We start from the raw sequence: 22,045 nt of genomic DNA, 5'->3' as shown, positions 1-22,045 counted from the left end.
GACAAAGGGTTATAAAACTCCCCAGTATTTCCAACCTCCCGCTTGGAAATTCAGCCTTTCTCATTGGACAAGCCCATCCTGAGAGGCGGGACTCGTCTCAGACTTTAAAGGGCTCATGCACAGTTCCGCCCAGGTCCTCTGCTAAATCTTCTGATTGCTGCCCGTGTGGAGAGCCTGAGCTGGTGCGGGCGTGCCCGGTGGGCTCCAACATATAGCTTTTCAGTCTGCAGTCCTGTTAGTTTCTGAGAAGATAAGGATGTGAGCTAGAAACTCTTCTGCAACCCTTAAGTCTGCGCCAGGCTTCGGCCTAGTCTTTCCACTTCAAGTTCCTCTGACTCAAACTGGTTCTTTTCCATCAACCAACTTCAGCAAAGATCAACTTGAGCCTTCAGATTGCATCAGGACTCTCTTTCAAACAGGCGAGACGTGCAAGTATCAAACTTAATCTTATTAATTGATACATTAAGTATCATTTGCACCTTTTTACAAAGGTGTGTTTGAACTAAGAAAGTGATGTTTCCTTCAGGCTGTAGATCTGCTGAATATCAAATTGTACAATAGCTTCATGTCTTTATTTCTCTTCTCTTTACTGCTTAAGCTTTAACCCCTTTTCCTATGCCAACTGTATGCGTGTGTATGTTTGTCACAGTTCTCGGGAGGCAAGGAGCGAGGAACGAGGAAACACGGAGATACTTCAATTCACAGTCTTTAATGATCACACGGGGAACGTAGGAGACACAGGAACACATGGAATGACGTTCGAGGACCGACAAACACTAACTGAAAGGACTGGGGCTTTTAAACACTGGGTGATTGGGAAAACACAGGTGCAAGGAATGACTAATTAAAGGGAACACAGCACACCTGGGGAGGGAAAACACAACACAAAGAGTCCAGGGGCGTGACAATGTTAGACTAGTTTAAGTGTTAATAAAGTCTTACTTGTATCACACTTGAGGTTGTTCATTGTTTGCTGATAACTGGAGTCCCTAATCATGCAGATTTTTGCTACATGCTCTGAGTAGTATTGTACAGAATACTAGTTATTTTAGTAACTAGTTATTTTACTAAAGTTATTTTCCTTAACCAGGGAAAAAAAAAACTGCTCATCATCATCTTGCGGCCTCTTGTAAGTGTGCTGAGGCCCCTAGTTGAGAACCACTGTGCTAACAGATAGCTTTCTATTATAGTGATATATTAAACATTCACCTTCTGACGCTGAAGAACACATCAAACCCCTCAACATGCTTACTGTGGCTGTTCATTTTGATTAAAAAAATTATTCAAAACTGATGAGTGTCAGTTTCAACTGACCGTTTCAAATCCTCAGTGGAGATTAATCCAATCACATCCGCTCAGTTTTCAAAAAGTAAATTTGGCTCATCTCTCTCTCTGATTGTATTGCCTAAAGGCTCATCTGATGTTGAACTGGCCCCAGCTGTGCCTTTCTCACCCTTAGACTCTTGCCAAACTCTTTATCCTCTTTTCTGTGGCTTTCTTTCACAGTAAAAAGTCTTGCGGTCTTCACATGAGTGGACTTTACTGCTGCTAATCAGCTTTTCTGAGAAAGAGAGAAGCCAGACCACACAGCAGACTCGTGAGTAATGATATAAAATGCTGATGAGAGAAAGAGAGAGCTCTGGTCTGGTGCTCCCGTGGGGATGCAGGTTCAAATATGGCCTGCAACGTGCTGATCTCATTGGAAAGTCATTAAACCCCCATAAATCAAGTTCAGACCTCATTAAAGAATAACTCTGGCCTCTGTACTAAAACATGAATTACTATAGACATAAATGTTATATTAAATTATGTGCTACCTGAATAATATTATACTAAAAATATACTTTTTGGGAGATAATCATACTTTAAGAGCTTCAATTCTGCAATGCATTGCAATGAGACATTCTATTACATTATATTAAAATTTTGTATTTATATAAATATATGTATAAATATAGATATTGATTTATCATGGTACTATCATCTAAAAGCACCATGTTTTTTTGCGATGGTTGTCTTTGTCATGTCTATTGGATGGCGTCATCGGATACACGCACACAAACGAGAGCACTCACATGCCTCCTGCCTCCACATTTGGGCCGCGGATGTAAAAGGGAACTCTGATGTCAAACTCGTAGGGCATGGATTTCCCCTTGACCAGTCCGAACTGACCGATGTGATATCCGTGGTCAGCTGTGTAGATCACGTATGTGTTGTCCAGCTCTCCAGTGTCCACCAACATGTTGTATATCTACATTCAGAAAGAAGAAACATTACAATGGCAGAATAAATGATAAGGTACAACAGCTTCTTTTGTGGTTGCAGAAAAGCAAGACAAAAGCATCATGGGACATTCTGAAACTGTGAATTTATAAAAAAAAAAAAAAAACATTTGTTTGGTTTTGTGAAATGGATCACTGCACTCAATGTTGTTGCTGTTAAATGAACAATAAAAAAATAAAATGCTAATTGAACTTAAGCTAAATAAAATATTAAATATTAGATGAAAAACGTAAACAAAAATCAGAAATGTTGCTTTGGTAACTAAGTGAAATAAAACAAGTAAGTTTAAGTACTAAAGAAAAACTAAAACTGCAATAAAAATAAATGAAACTATTTAAAAAAATACATTTCAGTATTGCAAATGTTAAAAAAGCAATAAACTAATAAAAAGACAAAAGCACTAAATCTTTAAACAGAAAATATTAAAATAAAAGCTTTTTCAGAATATTAATAAATACCATAACAGAACATAAATAATACTAAAATAACAATGATTGCAATATAATGCACCATAGTACTGTAGCATTGTTAAAGTACCATAAAGTAGCATGCAAATACCACGGTATACAAACGTTAGAATTATTTATTATCATGGTATATCTGGAGTAAATGTGGAAATGTTCTCAACTGGGAAAATAATTAATACAGATAGATAGGTAATTTGCTCCTTATTAATAGTAAAGTAGTTGTTAAATTTAGTTATGGGGTAAGATTAAGGGTTAATATGGTCATGCAATATAAGGCATTAATATGTGCTTTTTAAGTACTAATAAACAGCCAATATGTTCCTAATATGCATGCTAGTTAATAGTGAGAATTGGTCCTTAAAATAAAGTGTTTCCATATGATTAAGAATAGTTTATAAATATTCTACTTTTATATTTTTATAAAAATGTATTATATTTATGCATAATTCGTGTAATTTGTATAACATGTATAACTGATGTACCTTCTCCACACTATCATCCACGGACAGCAGTGTTTGCAGTCTCTTGCGCTGCAGCATGTTGGTGAACTCCATGTGAATGGGCTTCATGGGGCCGGTGTAGCGCATAATCCAGTGTTTGTCTGGATTAGGGGCGTAGTTATAACTGGGCGTTCTGAATGGAGAAGAAAAGAGTCGCAGTCAGTGGACCCGCTGAAGCATGACTGAGGGAAATCGAGAGAGTTTTCAGAGCGTCTCGAGACACTGTTTGTCGACTCTGTTCTGCTGATGTTGGAGGAAAGCAAGCAGACAGATTTTGACAGCTGGGATGTGTCTGCGTGAATGTGTGAAAGTGCGTCTGTGTGTGTGTGTGTGTTTGTATGGTCAGAATTACAAATGACAGCAATCGACTGAGCTCTCTCTTTCTCGTCTCCTTGAAAATGACACATTGCAATTTTACAGATTTATGGCTTCTCAGGCGCTGACTGACAGACTGACATTCTGTGAATGTAATGCTTGTTCAACCATTATTGGGGGCTAAAAAGAGAGAGAAGTGTTTGTAGCTCCTCCTCCTCGCTCCTGTGACAGGTGTGAGAGGCCTATTAGAAACAAACAGCACTTACACTCCATGCCTTTACAGTTGTGATTAAAAGCCCCTGGCTCTATTGTTTACAGCCATTACTTAAAGTCCTTCTACAGACAAATCAATCTGAGCATCATCGCGCTGATCTGCTCGCTGCCTGGCCTTGTTTTGAGAGTGCCGTATATTCAAACTGATAACAACTTAGAGACAACAAGGGACGATGTAACTCTCTCTGTCTCTCTTTAGTGTATCTATTTCTGTCTGTACTGGGACCTGAAAGAAATGTGTACTGCTGTTCCTTTGTCACTTGTTTCTATTTCTTTCTGTCTAGACAGTAGCTCTGATTCAAAACTAAGTGGGCTGTCAACCTAGACATATAATAAAATATGACATTCTTTAATTAATATTTCCCTACTGCTGTTCCGGAAGGTGAGAAGTAGTGGTGGGAATTTTTTTCATCTGTGATTTGAAAGAACTTACAAAAAAAAAATCATTCAGATTTGTTCTCATTGAAGTTTTCTGCGCATTATATCGATATATAGTTTTTCCATTTTTATCAAATCCCTGTTCATTAATTTATTTCACGAACATGGCGCTGCATTCATTGTCGCTCTGGCCCTGTTTACACCTAGTATTAAGAAGCATTTTTTTTTCAATCCAATCACAAGTAGAAGACGCTAAAAAAGTGTAAACAGGGTCTAAAACGTTTTGAGCTTGTCCACTTTCGACCACTTCCGGAGGTTGTTGCTGCATTTTACCAAAACGCACAAATTACAGTCAAAATTGCAGCTGCTTTCTTTATCCTTTTTATTTGTTCCTTTCCCGATTGCCTGGGTTTCTATACTCATTCAAGATAAGTAAACAGAATAGTTGATAAATATTTTAATCAACACAGAAACGTTTAAAAAATAGTTCGCATTCTGGTCCAATTCAGAGTTTCTAATATACTGATAGCATTACCTGTTACAAATATCTCTTTGGATACAGATCTTCTTTATGCACCAAGAGCTTGTAACACTCCAACGAGAAAGGAAAAATTGAAATCGCATCATATGACCCCTTTAAATAAAAAAATAAAAAAAATAGTTCTAATCTGATTCACAACACATTATTCTGGGCAACATTTAAGTGCTCTGTATTTTTAAGATAGACTATCATGGCATTAGCTTAGCAACATGCTAACATCAAACTTAAGTGGAACTGACAGTGAACAGTAAACAGAAAAGATTATAAATACAGCATTCAATAAAGAAAAGTGTTCTAATCAGATTCATAACACTATTTCATAAAATATTTGTATGCTATGTATTTTTAAGCTTTTTAGACTATCAAGGCATTAGCTTAGCAATGCTAATGTCAGACTCAAGTGGAATTGACAGTAAACAGTAAACAGAAAAGTTGATTATAAATATAGTAATCAATAGGCCTACAATAAAGTGTTGAGTAAAAATAGTTCTAATCTCATTCGTAACACTATTTCACTAATTATTTGTATGCTATTTTTAAACTTACTAGACTCTCAAGACATTAGCTTAGCAACATGCTAATGTAAAACCAAAGACTATAGAATACCCAAGACGTGTCACTTGTATAGTTTTGAATGGGGAAAAATGCAACGCTCAATATCGCCGCTCAATTGCAGGAAGCCCCGCTTTCTGAATGAAAGAGCCATTCGCTAATTGGTAAAGTCAGCGTGTCACTGCAGCTGCCGTTAGAAGTCCCGGTTGCTTTAGAAACGGTCAGCGTTCTGAGACGTACTCTTAGGACTGCACATGCGCACTGGCTGATCTAGCCTGAAAAATACGGTTTTTATAACGCTATTTGAGCAAAAGTAACATTTATGACACAGTTGTTGTCAGATTTCTTTGGTGATTTCAAATATGAAATTTAATCGTAAGCTTAGTGAACAGTTTTGGAGAATTTAATGTTTCCCCATTCAAAGATATAGGATTTGCACTTGCATGCCCGAGAGGCATTTCAAAGATGGCCGCCGAGTGACATGACTTGTCTTAAAAGGACTTTGGTAAAACTCAAGTGGATTTCACTGTACACAGAGTAAATATAAACATTTTATTTAATACAGAATAGCGTTGAATAAAAATATCTCTGATCTGATTCATAACACATCATTTAACCTAATATTTGTGTGTATGCTCTGTATTTCATAGACCAGACTAGAATTAATGTGTGCTTGACGTGAGGAATGCTACATGCTACACAGTTCCTGCCTATATAGAGTGTTCCAAATATGTCACATGAGATTCCATCAATATAGAATATGGCCTCAGAAGGCAGCTGCCTATGTAGACAGTTAATTCTCTCTTTCTCTCTCTCTCTCTCTGGTTTCATCTTCTTTATTGGTCTGCATATAATCCTTTTAATCCTCTCAAAACACTCTTTCTCCCTCTCTTATTCTTTTCCGATCATATTTTCATTATTCTCGATGAAACAGGTGCAGTGGGATCACGCGGCGATGAGAACGGGGATTTTCCCACCGAATAATATACACTCTTGGACTCTCTGTGAGGATTTGTACAATATCTCTGCTTTGGCCTTGTGCCAGTCTGAGGGGCAATGAGGAGTTAATCACATACAGCACTGTACGAGGGCAAGGAGCAGAGAAGTACAGGACTAGCGGGAGGCCATTATGGACGGTGGCGGGTGGTTTGCAGCGGACTGAACGGAGAGAATGAGTGCGGTCCCGGGAATTTTTCATGGGACGTTAAGAGAGGATAGAGGAATTCTGGGGCATTCTCCCCTGACAGCAGGGGAATGATACATGCATATGAATGCATGTGTGGAGCACAGCCATTTTTTATGGTTATAAGGGTGAAAAAAGTGACATATTTCATTGCAATATAAATGCAATCAGACAGGTGACGAAGTTATAGAGGTGGATGTGAATTATCAATCATGTTTTATGAATAGTTTGTGTGCAAAAGATACTGGCGAGCAAAACAGGAGCAAGGCTGTTTGTGTTTTATTGGTGAAAGTGTGATGACATCAGAAAAATAATAAAAACTAAAAGTTAAAATTCCAGACACTCTGACTTGAGCAGTTACTTTGAAAGGATGATGGATGTTTATGTGAGTCATAAAGTGGGCAGGTTTGCATCTCCTGGTTTATATCTACTCTAATGGTGAATCAAACGCTTGTTAAACTACAACAGAAAGCTTATCACACACACACACACACAGGTTTGTTTTTGTGAAAAGTGGGGACATCCCATAGGCGTAATGGTTTTTATACTGTACAGACCGTATATTCTATTGCCCTTCACCAACCCTACCCCTAAACCTACCCCTCACAGGAAACTTTGTGCTATTTCAGATTTTCAATACACTCCATTCTGTGTGATTTATAAGCGTTTTGAAAAGTGGGGACATGGGGTAATGTCCTGAAAAGTCACCTTCTCCTTGTAATACCTATGTCATACCCTTGTCATTATACAAATTTATGTCCTCATTTGTCACAAAAAAACACGCACACACACACACACACACACACACACACACAGTTTAAATAGCTTCCCATTTACTAATCAAAAAATGAATATCTTATTCATCTATTTCGGGTTTCTCCCTCATCAGACAGCCTGAGAAAGCGAATGTGCATGTTTGTGAACATTCTGTCCCTTTAACGTCTGAATTCATTCCTGACTCAATATTTCAGTAAAGATGGTAATATTCATTAACAGTACTGTATCTCTTTGTTCTCTCCCTCTCTTTTTCTTGCTTGAATGTGAGAGAAATGGGAGCTCATGGTTGTGTGGTTTTGTGCTTAGACACACAATGTCCTGAAAGCAAATCGAATCTGAGAGAGAGACAGACAGAGAGAGAATTTAGTACATTAGAGGCTTTTTGTTTGCTCATTTGTGGTGTGTTAACTAGATAATATGTCTATGTGTGTGCTATCGGATGTATCTGGGGCGTGAAATATATTCTATACAAGTACATAAATGTAAATCTTCAAGCTTATTTTTTATGTGTTGTTCTATATGTATGAAATATGTCAGTATGCAATTTATAGTGCATTGTAAGTATGTGAGCAGTTTTCTCTTTCACCTACTGAGCAAGGTAGTTTACTGTAGTTAACTGTTGACATGTTTATAGCGAGCTGAATAAAAGCATCTGGTTTATTAGAACTGAAATTTGAAGGTAGCTTCTTGTTCTTGAGTGATTCAGTTTGTTAACACCATAGAAATCAAAGGAGAAGTGTATATTTTCATATACAATTCGCATGTTTATTCCCCAGAAAAGTGTACATTTTTCAGAATTTTTCAAGTATTGCACACTTATATTTAATATTTAACGTATTTCTTAAGAAGATTTTCATGCAGGGATTTCCTGTATCTAAAAAGGCTGAATTTATGAGGTTACCGGGTACAAAAGTAGACATGGAGAACTATAAAATGAGATTTTGAGATTACTTGGTGTACACAGAGAGTGAGAGTGCAGGTGTCCTAAAGATTTAGCAAATCCAGCTACCTAAAAACAACTACATCACGTGTAGACAGGATTTAACCGAGACTATGTGAGTGTGTACAAATATGCTTTTCATCATCACGTATGTATTCGGCATGTGTGTGAAGAATAGCAGTGTCTCTCTGACAGGAGGATTACAGACCCTGGGAAAAGTATAGACAGAGTCAGGATTTATCTGCAGGATGGACAGAAATGTAGAGATGAGATGAACGAAGGGAGAGAAAGAGACACTGAAAACATGGTCTGGTACCAGCTGGTGGCCAATTAGCAAGAGAGCAGGAGAAACCGGCAGATAAAAACAAGTGTGTGCGTGTGTGTCTGTGGGTACATTAGTGTGAACCGAAGAGGACTTTTTCCATTATAACAACTCTATTGAGTAGCACTTGAGTGACAGAAATAGAGAAAAGTGCAGTGAGTTTTCTATTCACAGTGTTATCCATGATTTCCAGCTGTTTCTTTGCTCTCTTCCTGTTCATCTCCACTACCACTAACCCTTTGAATGTTTTTGTTTATGTACAATGGAGTCCAAAATTTTTTTTTTTTTCTCAGCTTAACCTCAAAATAAACAACATTTTAGGAAAAATAATGATAAATATTCTACTATCATTTCTAGCTTAATAATCAATAAAGTAAAAAATCAGTGACAATGAACGTGTTTTTCCAGGCGGTCAGATTTCTTCTTCTTTTGAAGCTCAAGATACTCTTTGGATCATCCCAAATCATTCAAACTGATCATTAGTTTTTATACAAACTGGTGGAGTTCATGCAGCTTTAGTGATATTTCCATTAAGGCGAAAAAGAGACAAAGCCAATACCAGTACCAATACCAATACATTCTTAGTTTTTCCTATCATCTTTTTAAATTAAATGTCATGCAATGGAGGTTTGGACTCACATGTGCTGTGAAGCGTTGGGGAAGGCAGTAGAGTACTGAGGGGCCGAGTCCTCCGGGCCATGAGGGGCGGCGTGACTGATCACCATCATGATGGGTCGGTGAGGGTAGATCTTCTTTGACATGTGGAAGTAACTGATGCTGTCATTGGTAATGAGATCTGTCAGGTAGTCCTACAGGAGGTACAGAGATCTGATCATTAATCTACTAATTTAAAATATTTCAGTCTCAGTTATTCAAAAGCTTAACATACACACACATATAACCCACTCATAAGCAAACTTTTCTGTCGTCAAAGAGCTTGAATGTCTGTCACTGCAATGAATGGTGAAAAGCTAACAGAAAAAAGAGAGACAAAAAATACTGAACTTTGAGAGACAGCCAATGAGAGTGTGAAAGACAGACAGAAAAGAGGTCTGACTTTGTTGGAAATCAGACTAACAAAACTATCAATCAAACTGGTCAAGAATGGATGAAGACATGACAAGAAATGAAGAAAGGAGACGCAATAGGAAAAGACGGGGTTCCGCATGATTGGCCAGCTTGCACACAGACCTTTGAGTATTCAAATCCGTGTTTCTCTCGGACGCCGTTCCTGCACAGAGTGTAGTTGTAGAAGCGGGAATTCTTCACCATGGCGACCCACTCCCTCCAGCCCGGAGGAATGTAAGTACCGTTATACTCATTCAGATACTTCCCAAAGAATGCTGGGAAAGCACAAACAAAAGAGAGCATAGTTATCATAAAGTAAAATAGCATAGAAGAGAGCAAAGTAGAGTACAGAATAGTGTAATAAAATAGAGCAGAGCAGAACAGAATAGAGTAGGGTAGAACTGAGAATAGACAAAAAATAAAGAATAGAGTAAAATAGAGCAGTGTTGAGTACACTAGAGTAGAACAGAGAGCAGAATAGAGCAGAGTGCAGAATAGCAGAGGATGATACAGCAGAGTAGAGAACAGAAAAGTAGAATAAAGTTGAGTAGATTACAACACAATAGAGTTGAGCTGAGTAAAACAGAATAAAGTGAAATAGTATGGTACAAAACAATAGAAGAGTAGAAAAGTGTATACTACAGTTGAGTAGAGTAGAACAGAATAGAGTAGAATAGTTTTTACACAAATATAGAGTAGTTCAATTGAGTAAAGTGCAACAGAATAGAGTACAACAGGGTACAGAAGAATAGTGTATGGTTTAGTTATGTGGTAATAGTTATATGATAATAGTTGAGTAGATATTTGAGTAGAATAGAACAAAGTAGAGTAGAGCACAGTCGATTATAAAAGAGTACAGTTTAGTTGAGTATAGTAGAACAGAATAGAATAGAGTTCAATAGAGTAAAGTACAACAGAATAGAGCAAAACAGTGAAAATGGAAAAGTAGATAGTATGGGAAAGTTGAGTAGAATAGAACAAAGTAGAGTATAGCACAGTACAATAGAGTACAATAGAATAAAGTATTGCAGAGTAGTACAGAATAAAATAAAACAGAATAAAAACAGTGATATGGTAAAATAAAAAGCACATAGTACAGTAGAAAAGCACATAGTACAGTTGAGTTGGACTGAACAGAATATAGCACAAAACTGTAGAATTAAATAGAGTAGAAAAATAGACTACAACAATGCAGAAAACAGCAGAGTTTAGTAGAGGTGAGTAGTGTGTAGTGGAATAGAATAAAGTAGAACAGTTCAATAGAGTAAAATAAAACTCTAGAGTGATAAAACAGTATAATACGATACAGTAGAAGTACACAGTATATAGAGTTGAGTAGAGTATAGTATAGTAAACAGTGTAAAGTAGAGCAAAGCAAAGTAGTAGGCTATGGTAAAGTAGAGGTTAGCAGAGCAGAACAGAGTAGAATAGAATAGTGTATGGTACAGTTGAGTAGAGATTAACTGAATGGAGAACAGTACGGCAGAGCAGAGTACAATAAAGTAGAATATAATAGAATTTGGAGTAGATCAGAGTACGGAAGAGCAGCATAGAGTACAGTGAGTGTGATAAAGGGTCAAGAACAGTAGAATGGAGAAGAGTAGAACAGAGTGGAGTACAGAAAAGTAGTGTAAACTTTTTATACTAAAAATACATTGCACGTTTAAAATACAAGGGGCATACAGACAGAATCTGCATGTAGAGGAATAGAGGACAGGAGCTGTGTGAAGATGAATGAATATTTGTGTTGGAAATGTTACATTAGAGAGGATGTTGGTCAGAGCTGGTCTCTCTCCTAGAGGAAGTGTGCTCTAATGGATTACTGTTACCACTAAAAGCCTGACTCACTGCCAGGTGTGTGTGTGTGTGTGTGTGCAGGAACAACATTCACAGCTGGTCATGCTATGTTTACATGCACATAGTAGTTTTGCCTGATGTCTATGTCACAAACAAAAAACATCACACACACATCACACATTCACACAAATACACAAAACCATCCATTACAGCTCGAAGGTTTTTAGTTTAATGAAAATCATCTGTTGGAGACAGATTATGTCAATGTTCGTGCAAGAGTCTGTGAGAGTGTGTTTGACAGTGTGTGTGTGACCTGGGGGCCTGTCACACTGAATCTCAGGTGAGAGTGTGTGAAAAACCCAACAGACACAACTCTGACTGATGAAACAGCTCACAAATGAATGAGAGCTCAATTTGAACTTTACATTCATGTCAGGCTGTTATTGAAGAGTTTATGCGCCATAATGCTTTGGTGTTTATTTAAGAGGTTTTCAGATGGAAATCATTAAAGGGTATGAGGTTATGAAAGCATGATCTTAGAGCCACTGATGCTACACTCTGATTAGTCTCTAATCTAGTCCAACTATGAATTTTATGCTACAAAGACATAAAGTACTCAACTTTGCTACACTACTCTACTTCAGGCTACTCTATTTCATTCTACTCTGCTTTAGTCTACGGTACTTTATTGTACTCTATTGTACTCTATTTTAGTATACAATACTCAAATTGATTTTACTCTACTTTATTCTACTCTAGACTATGCTACTCTAATCTAATCCACATTGTTCTACTCTAGTTTACTAATCTCTATGCCATTCCCCTCTACTTTAGTCAAGTCTACTCAACTCTATTTTATTCCACTCTATTTTAGTCGGGTCAGTGTTAATCAAGTTTTCTCAATCTATGTTACTATATTCTGCTCTATTTTAGTATAAGATATTTTAATTTATTCTACTTTACATTTTTATACTCTGGGCTGCACATCTTGAGGTTATTCTCCTTTACTTTAGTACAATCTACTCAACTCTGTTCTACTCTACTTTAGTGTATGCTACTCTACTTTAATCTAGTACACATTATTCTATTGATCTCTAGGCTCCTCTCTTTTACTTTAGTCTAGTCTGGTCAACTCTATTCTACTCTACTCTAAGTCAGTCTATGCTGCTCTAATTTTTCTATTCATCTCTTTTACTTTATTCTAATCTACGTAACTCTCTTCTACTATACTTCAGTATATGCTGCTAATCTACTTCAATCTAGTATACATTATTCTACTTTACTTTAGTATAGTCCACTCAACTCAGCTTTATTCTACTCTATTTTAGTCTAGTCCTCTCTGCTTTAATCAATTTTTCTCAAGTCTATGTTACTATATTCTGCTCTGTTTTAGTATAAGCTACTCTAATGTATTCTACTCTACATTATACTCTTGTCTACACATCTAAAGGCTATTCTCCATTATTTTAGTATAATATACTTAACTCTATTCTACTCTACTTCAGGAGATGATACTCTACTTCATTCTACATAATTCTACTCATTTCTAGGCTATTTCCCTTTACTTTAGTCTACTCTTCTTTAGCCCAGAGATAAGTAGAATATTGTAGACTAGAGTAATATAGACTAAATAAGAGTAGAATAGAGTTCATTCTACTCTTCTTTAGTCTATATTACTCTAGTCTACAATATTCTACTTATCTCTGGGCTATTTTCCTTTAGTCTACTCAACTCTACTGCACATTCAATGCTACTGCACTTTAATCTACTCTACATTATTCTACTCATCTCTAAGCTATTCTCCTACTTTACTCTAATCTACTCTGTTTTTAGTCTATTCATCTCTATGTTATTCTAGTACACTTCATTCTACTCTACTCTAGTTTTAGTCTACACTATTCTATGCTGAACTCATAGCTCTACTACACTACACTACTGTACTCCACTCTACTTTACTCTATACCATGCGACAATAACACAGCAATTTAACCAAGTAATCCTTTCAGTGTGTGTTTGGGAATGGTCTCCACCTGTCCTGTAGCCAGTGCTGTTGAGGTAAACTCCAAAAGTGCGTGGCTCATGTTGGGCCTGCCAGGAGGGCGAAGAGCAGTTCTCGTTGTTGGTGTAGGTGTTGTGGTTGTGGGCGTACTTCCCCGTCAGCATGGAGGAGCGTGATGGACAGCACATGGGCGTGGTGACAAACGCGTTGGAGAAGTGCGTTCCACCCTGTTCCATGATCCGCCGGGTCTTATTCATGACCTGCATGGAGCCTGGGTGAGAGAGAGAAAAAGAAGATCTATCATATATTATTGAAGGTGACATAAAGTCTGCTCTGCTGATTGCTCTACTTCAAAGAGAACTGGATACTTCTTTTTCTCTTCCTCTACAAAACACTAGACATCAGCGGGATAAAGATATCAGTTCTTTCATTTATTCTCTGTTTGTGACATTCCAGCCTTTAAGAGGAAATGTATTGGTTGTTTGCAACCTGGGAATTCATGTGACACCAGCGGCGTGTGTGTGCGTGTGCACATGGATGTGTATGTTTAGAGATATATGATACAGGCTTTATATTCACAAGTCACACTCTATTTATTAAAAGTCTCAATTACAGTATATAGTTTTCAAAACCCCTTTGTTTTCGCTCTTCCTCAGCATTTCTTCGACCTTGCCTTGCTCAAATAAACACACACATATTTATTTAAATGTAAATTAGGACAAACCATAAACTTCAATAGTTTTTACACTACCATTCAAAGGTTTGGGTCAGTAAGATTTATTTATTTATTTATTGCATTCAGCAAGGATGCATTAAGTCAATAGTGTACAGAAAATTCTATTTTAAATGAACACTGTTCTTTTGAACTTTGTATTTATCAAAGAAGCCTAATATATTCAAATAGAAAACAGTTCTTTTAAATTGAAATGATATTTAACAATATTATAGTTTCCACCAAAATATTAAGCAGCACAATTGTTTTCAATATCGATAATAAGAAATGTTTCTTGAGCAGCACATCAGCATATTAGAATGATTTCTGAAGGATCATGTGACACTGAAGGAATAAATGACTGTTTTTAATGCATTTTTGAGCAAATGAATGGAGCCTTGGTAGGCATAAGAGACTTTAATGCACATTAATTTTTATTTACGAATCATTGATTAAAATGACAACATTTATAAATAACTTATGGGAACAAACTATAGCTAAGTAAACCCACACAACCTATACCCTGATTTGCTCAATTGATATGATTGGAAAAAGGAAGTCTAGTTCAGTTTGGCCTTTAAGGCAGGATCATCACATCTCCACAGATTCCTGCAGAAAGGTCAGCACATACGAACATACACACTGCAAAAACCCTCTGTGCATTTTACACACAAAGGTCAGTATAGATGGACAGCTGATATATAATAAAATAAACGAGCTCTCTCATACACACAAACACATTCAACAGAAGCAAATGCTCTTTCAGCATTAGTTGCATCTTGTACCTGTAAACCTTTTAGACTGAGAGATCTTGTTTGCTAAAACCATTAGAGATTCTAAAGAACTGTTTTGTTTTAGGAGCAAAAGTACATGCAACTGTGAATGTTTTTTTTTTTTTTACAAGCAGGTCAGGTTACAATATGGTTAAAATACATCAAATGAAATACCTTAAGGAATAGAAATACACTACTGTTCATTTTACCGTTCAAGGTTTTTGAAAGAAGTCTCTTATGCTCACTTAGGCTGCGTTTATTTGATCAAAAAATACAGTAAGAACACACACAATGTAAATGTAAAATATTATTATAATTAAATTGAACTGTTTTCTGTATAAATAATATTTAAAAAAACATTTTAATTTATTCCTGTGATGCAAAGCTGAATTTTCAGCATCAATACTCCAGTCTTCAGAGTCACATGATCCTTCAGAAATCATGCTAATATGCTGATTTGCTGCTCAAGAAACATTTCTTATTTTGAATAAAAATTCAAAAGAATAGCATTTATTTGAAAGCATTTACCTGTAACATTATGAATGTCTTTACTGTCACTTTTGATCAATTTAATGCATCCTTGCTGAATAAAAGTATTAATTTCTTAAAAACAAAATCTTACTGACCTCAAATTTTTGAACAGTAGTGTATATCTAAATCTGACTGGACGAGCTCTCATTGGAATCAGTGGATGATTTAATAGTCTTGAAAACTGGTGTCCTTTATCATATTTGTGGTTGCCATGTAAAGAGTTGCATCACGGTTAAGGGAGTTTTAGGCATTCCAGTACATACTGTGCCTGACAACATCCCTGAAACATTTTAAAACCACTATAACACAATGGACTCTCACAGCTTATTGTTTTATTTTGTCTCCAAAAATCCCAAAAGGTTTCTCTTGGAGGTGGCTTATCATAAATTATCCTAAAGGTATCTGAGTATTCTTTTTCCACTCACCCAATTCAATGTCCTGGTCATCGGTGAGGATGAGGATGATGTTGGGGCGGATGTTGCGCCGGTCTCGCTGGAACCGAGGTTTCAATCTCTGATTGGACTGGAAGACGGAGGCATGAGCCACCGCCAACACGGCCAGCAGCACCAAGAGCCGGGCCGCCAGCCCCTGCGTCGCCATCTCAGGGCTCCCGCTCACACTATACTGACTTCACCTTGTGGCACCTGTAGGGAAAACCCCCAGAAAATTAAGTTTAGCTCAGTTTTAAACTCAAAATGAGTCTGAATGAAATTTTAGCATGAATATTGTTTCAGGTTAAGGTAGAGGTTGTGACAGCATGTGGTTTCGCCAGAGAGATCTTATTCATGGTAAATTATTAATGACCTTAATTGTTATAGCCGTAAGTTAGGCCTATATATAAATATGCAGCTTTCCTTGCACTTAAAATATTACAAGAAATGTAGGCTACAACATGACCTGGACGCAAAGATAAACTCAACATAAGAGGTTAGCTATCAATGTGGCAAAAAAAGTGAATATGCAGAAAATGACTAAAACTACTGTTTGCTACTATTTGTGTAAAACAGGATTCAGATTCAGACAAAATACTGATCCAGATGAAATGCACACGTTAACTATAATGACACACATTGACAGATAGGTAGCAAACCATTCGACTAATTTAATAATCTGACATTTATCAGTATTCTGTTCTAAACACTGAGTGGAAATGTTCCTCTTGGTACACACTGTACCATCCATAACACCACGTTCTGTTCAATAAATATCACCGCTCAAGCTTAAAGGCAGAGGAGAAACTTTCACACTGTACAATGAAGAACAAAATGTATGCATAAGTTCACTGAATGTTATGACAAGAAAGTACCATTCGATCTGAATAACCCGCACACCAGTCCAAATCTTAAATTACTGATGAATTTCTGACTTTCAGTAAGTACATATTAAACATATATGGGCTGTTTTTGGTTTCATATTCATGTTTTGAGAATTTTGTTTTAGTGCAGACTCACTGAAGAAATTATGCAAATCAGGTCACCATGAAAGCCCCCAAAAAAAAAAAAAAAAAAAATGTTTTGTTAAAATATAATTATGACATAAAAAGTTGAAATTATGAGAAATTATGACAAAAAAAAGAGATATTAAAAATATTAGATAATTATTAATATTTTTGATCATAATAATGACTTTTAATGTCATAATTATGGCTATTTATCTTAAATTCAATTTTATGTTAACTATATCTTTTTATGTTGTAATTTCAACTTGTCACAATTCAGACTTTTTGTCAACTATAACTTTTGTCGTAATTCTGACTTTTTTTTTGTCCCAAATGTTTCCGACTTTTTATGTTGACTAATTATGTAGACTTTTTAAGTACAATTTCTTTTCTCATAATTTTTTACTTTTTATGTTATAATTTTACCAAAGCATGATTATATATATATATATATATATATATATATATATATAACAAGCGGAGGAGAGCCAGAGAGCGATAACCAGAGGAATCAGGCTGAGCTGAAGAGAACGTGAAGATGTCACATCTTTGAGTCAAAGAGCAAATCCATGCTGAGAACATCACTTTCACTGGATTATCACACACAGCAACTCTTTAATATTGTAATACTCCTCTTTGTGAAATTCAAAGCAGCTCATGTGGCTTGTTTCACATTCTGCTACACTGTGCTTGTTGCTATCTAGGTGCACACTAAAAACTAAAATTAATTGTTTTAAAATTCTGATTTAAAATACAAAAATTCTAAAAATGTGTATTCTATTGGACATTTTGAGATAAAAAGTCAAAATTAAGTTAGGTTTAGGGTTAAACTGTGAGAAGTCATAATTATGACAAAAAAGTCATAGGAACAATTTTGTCATAATAATGATATCACAATCTCAATTTCACTAAATATAAAATGAATTTTAATCTCATAAATGTACTATTTTTTTCAGTCATATTTTTTTTTTTGTCATTTTGACATTCTGACTTTTTATGTTGTAAATTTTTACGTTTTAATTTAGATTTTTTTTTGCCATAATATCAACTTTTTATGTAATGATTTTGACTTTTTATGTCAACTAATCAACTTTTTTTAGTATAATTATTTTTCATATGATAGTGACTTTTTATGTTATAATTATGAGTTAGCAAAGCAAGATTTTTGTTACATGGCAGAAATGGGCTTCCATAGCTAACATGAATGCAAAGTGGCCCCAAAATCTGAAATAAAATCTGAAATATATAAAACAAAAACAGAGGAAATGAGCATTAGCAATAAAATATCAAACACTGATTGACTTACACCAAAAAAAAAAATTCTCATAAAATAAAAAATATGCTGTGCATTCCTACCTAATCTAATATAAAAAAATGTAATAAAATGAATCATACTCTAAGCAGCGCAGATAACACCTGATTAAACTGCAAGTTTTTCACCCCAGACCGTTTGTACATGTATACCAGTTCTCATCATACAGATGTCAGTCTGTGCTAATTCAAACTCAATCATGCAACAGACTAAATTAGCAGCTTTGTTGCTTTGACACGCAGAAGGCAGAATTGAATTTATTCCCCTTAATTACCCTTCAACACAGAAATACATGACAGAGTGTACATTCAAAAGTTACTGGACCCAAAATTACACCGAAGAAGAACTAACTATTATCATTCTGATATTTATAATAGTTTACATTCAACTTTTCATTGTCATGCTGATTATATCATTTGTATTACATTGAATTCAATTTGAAAAATGCAAAATCAAACCGTTTCCACAAGTGGTCTCAGATCACTGCATATCAATCTGTACAAATCACACTTGTAATATCCGGGTTCGTAATGTCAGTTGACTTAGTTTTGAGGATACCAGGAGCATTGTCATGCCAAGACAGCTGTGTGCCTCAAGGAAAGCATTTAAAAAGAAGGAAAGGAATGAAAGAGCGAAGAAAACAGACACCAGTCTCCGAGGAGACAAATTACAAACCCCTTTAACCCTCCGAGACATTAACACAGCGAGACAAACACCTCCTCCATCTCTGTTCAAAACACTCCGAATCCAACACAACCTGATTCATGTGAATCAGCATTCACACCAAAACAGCACACGAAACGCATTTCCTGTCAAAGACAATCATGCAGAACTTGTAACATAATGTCATTCCTCACATAACCAATAGTGTATCGATGAAAAGACATGACTCTTTGGTGCTCTGCTCTGAGGAAAGAGCCTTTAGCACCGTGCGAACGGCCAGCAGAGGAAGACAGAATTGATTTCTGTTACATTACTGTTATAATTATGGAAAGTCACACTGACATTTGTCAGGTTGGACCAGGGGGGTCAAGGTCCACAGAATATAATTACACTCAGAATGAGAGCATAGCATGATTTTTAATGGATTCTGGGAAATTATAAAGCACATGATAGAGTCTAATAGGTAGCTTGCGTTCGGTCATTACGGATTTTCTATTTTCGCTCTACGGGGTCTGTCTCGCTCTTATTTTACAACACAGATAAAATTAGCGCAAGGAACGTGCAGCTGACATGGCTGACCCTTACATATGTATTCAGAGTAAGATTCATAAAATGAATTAAAGAATGTCCTCAAGACACTTGAATCACAAAAGGACTTTACAATTATTACTTTTCCTGTAGCGAACTATTGCAAATCATTTCACATTCAAACACTCTCATTCCCTTGGATATTTCTCTCTCTTCCTTTGGCTTTCGTACACTGCACTGTACACTTTATCTGCGTTCCTAGAGATTTCACACTTATGGCTGCTTTTGTCTAAAACACAATATACGGTTACCCAGTTCATAGCCACTAGAGAGAGAAAGACAGGCTCTTTTACTGCCAGTCCTCACAGGAACTGTAAAGATAGGGGCTTCACTCAAAGATTACATACAAAAGAACAGGATATACTAAACACTGCTATTACTGCTTGAACAGAGACTTTTGAAGCATTTACTCTACCATCCAGTTTATAACCTGCTCTGAATTTAAAAATATATGATTTTATATCACCATACACATCAAATTCAGATTCAAAATGTATGTAGTATTGACAGATATGTTTCAAAGAATGAACAAAAAAAAGTATCTACTTCATCTAATTTCAGACTTGAATTGGATTTACATTTAAATGTGAATTTGAGTTTTATTAGGAATATGGATTTAAATGTGAATTTGAATTGTATCTGTATTTACATGTGAACTGTGAACTCAAATTGTATCTGAATTTGGATATAATCATACAGTACATTTGAACTGTATTACAATTTTGATGTAAATATAAATCTGAATTGTATCTGTATTACATTTGAAATCCAGATTTAAATGCCAACTGTGAACTTAAATTGTATCTGAATTTGGATTTAAACATACAGAGCATGTGAACTGTATTCTGATTTGGATTTAAATATAAATCTGAATTGTATCTGTATTTGCATTTACATTTACATTTGATTTAAATGTCAACTCAAATTGTATTGTATTTGCTTTAAATATGCATTTCAATTGCATCCAGATTTCAACTGAAATACAAATTAGAATGGCATTCGGATTTTGATTCAAATATAAATCCGAACTGCATGTGAATTTCCATTAAAATATAAATCTGAACTGCATCTGGATTTACATTTAAAAATAAACCTGAATTGTATCAGGATTCACATTTAAATTTAAATTTGAAGTAGTTTTAGAATTAAATAAATTTAAGTTTGAAGCTTTAAGCAGCTAAAATATGACAAAATATGGAAAACTCAACATCATTTAAACAATGTACTAGCCTGAAGTGAGCAGAATCTGGATTAATAAAGAATCCCTCAACAGAGGCACAAACCCCCAACTTCACTTTTCAGGAAAACACCTCTCCTCCACTCGTCTCCCACTGCTTTCCTCATTCTAAATCTCCTTTCTCTCACCCTTCTCTCACCTCCTCGCACAGCATCTCCCGCTTGTTATCATTGTCATCCCTCTCTCTTTCTGCTCTCAAACACCTCTCTCTCACGTCTCGTTCCCTCTGTTCCGTGAGTACCTCATGGTGTTGATGTCAGATGCCTCGGTCTCTCTCGCTCAGCGCAGCTGCTCATCCCACATGGAAGTAGAAATATCCAGATATGGAGTGCGAGGGCTATGGGACCATCTTAATGGGATCCTTGATAACAAGATACGGTGGTAACACTCCACACACAGCACTTACTCATCTGTCTCTGTAGGTCACTGCGCTGTAGCTATATCCCTTTCTCTCTCTCTCGCTCTCTCACGGTTGGAGTCGCTCTCTTCACTTCCCTTCTCCCCCCCATCCAGGCTCTCTTATTCTAGCTTTATCACACACTCTCACTCTTTTTCTCTCTCTCTCCCCTGCTATAATTCCATTCCCACTCGTCTCTTCTTCACTCTGTCAGGATTGATGTGTTGCAACCTTGAGCTCTGCTGCTTTCAATTTATTGTCCCTCTCACCCACGTCCCGTCTCCCATCTTCGGTAAGGGTTAACAGAGCATCGTGCCGTAACAAAACTGAGGACGAGGGTCCCATCTGCGTCCCGTTTATGCTCGGCCGACCACGCTGCTCTGCATACGGGCACATTCATTTACATTACATTATATTAACAAGCACCTCAAACGAAAGCTCTCGCTATTTATATTTACATGAATTCTAAATGAAAGCCCGCCACATTTAAATTTAGATGAATTTCTGCAATAGCCACCGTTTTATTTGAGGCAAAACGGTTCTTGTATTTACATACCAATGATTTGTGCGTGCAAACTGCATGCAAATGGATGCGATTGGTGTTTGCTTAAACTCACTGTGCCAGATGTGCTGAAGATGCATTCGAAGCACAGATTTGTTGATAATATTAACATTCTAAATATAACAATAAAAACATAAAAAACATAAAATTCTAAACATAAAAATTAATATTTAGAAATAAAAATAAACAAATATATTTATAACACACTTATATTTATAACAAATTTATAACATATTTATAACAAATAAAAATATTTAAATTCGTTTGACTAAACTTAAAATAACTAATTTAAGCAATAATATTCTCCTTTTTTAACTAAAAATAAGGCTAAAATTGGTAAGGGGCTTATTATACAGTAAATGGGTACATTTCTAACACATTTTTTTCCTTCTCTAGTTTATTTTAAATAATATATATATATATTACAAAAAAAAAAA

The 22,045-nt window shown here is 36.0% G+C and overlaps 1 protein-coding gene across 9 annotated transcripts in view; it reads right to left on the bottom strand.

Annotated features, from left to right (window-relative positions):
• LOC107705722 (extracellular sulfatase Sulf-2-like) overlaps positions 1-22,045 on the bottom strand; it is a 149,777-nt gene that overhangs the window by 24,825 nt on the left and 102,907 nt on the right. For 4 of the 9 annotated variants that reach the window (XM_016509152.1, XM_016509153.1, XM_016509154.1 and 1 more), the window contains 6 exons: positions 15,837-16,055; positions 13,427-13,666; positions 9,723-9,874; positions 9,171-9,340; positions 3,233-3,383; positions 2,076-2,251 (listed from right to left, as the gene is read on the bottom strand). In XM_016509152.1, coding sequence (XP_016364638.1) covers positions 2,076-2,251; positions 3,233-3,383; positions 9,171-9,340; positions 9,723-9,874; positions 13,427-13,666; positions 15,837-16,011 — 1,064 coding nt within the window. In that variant the 5' untranslated portion in view covers positions 16,012-16,055. Of the gene's footprint in view, positions 1-2,075; positions 2,252-3,232; positions 3,384-9,170; positions 9,341-9,722; positions 9,875-13,426; positions 13,667-15,836; positions 16,056-20,788; positions 20,861-20,890; positions 21,144-22,045 lie in introns of those variants that run through there. The other 5 variants (XM_016509150.1, XM_016509158.1, XM_016509159.1 and 2 more) reach the window with 3 other exon arrangements.

The sequence above is a fragment of the Sinocyclocheilus rhinocerous genome, unplaced genomic scaffold, assembly GCF_001515625.1.
Source record: "Sinocyclocheilus rhinocerous isolate Xijiao unplaced genomic scaffold, SAMN03320098_v1.1 scaffold263, whole genome shotgun sequence".
Lineage (NCBI taxonomy): Eukaryota > Metazoa > Chordata > Actinopteri > Cypriniformes > Cyprinidae > Sinocyclocheilus > Sinocyclocheilus rhinocerous.
The sequence above is the reverse complement of the archived record's forward strand: the minus strand, read 5'-3'. Positions and strand labels throughout refer to the sequence as shown.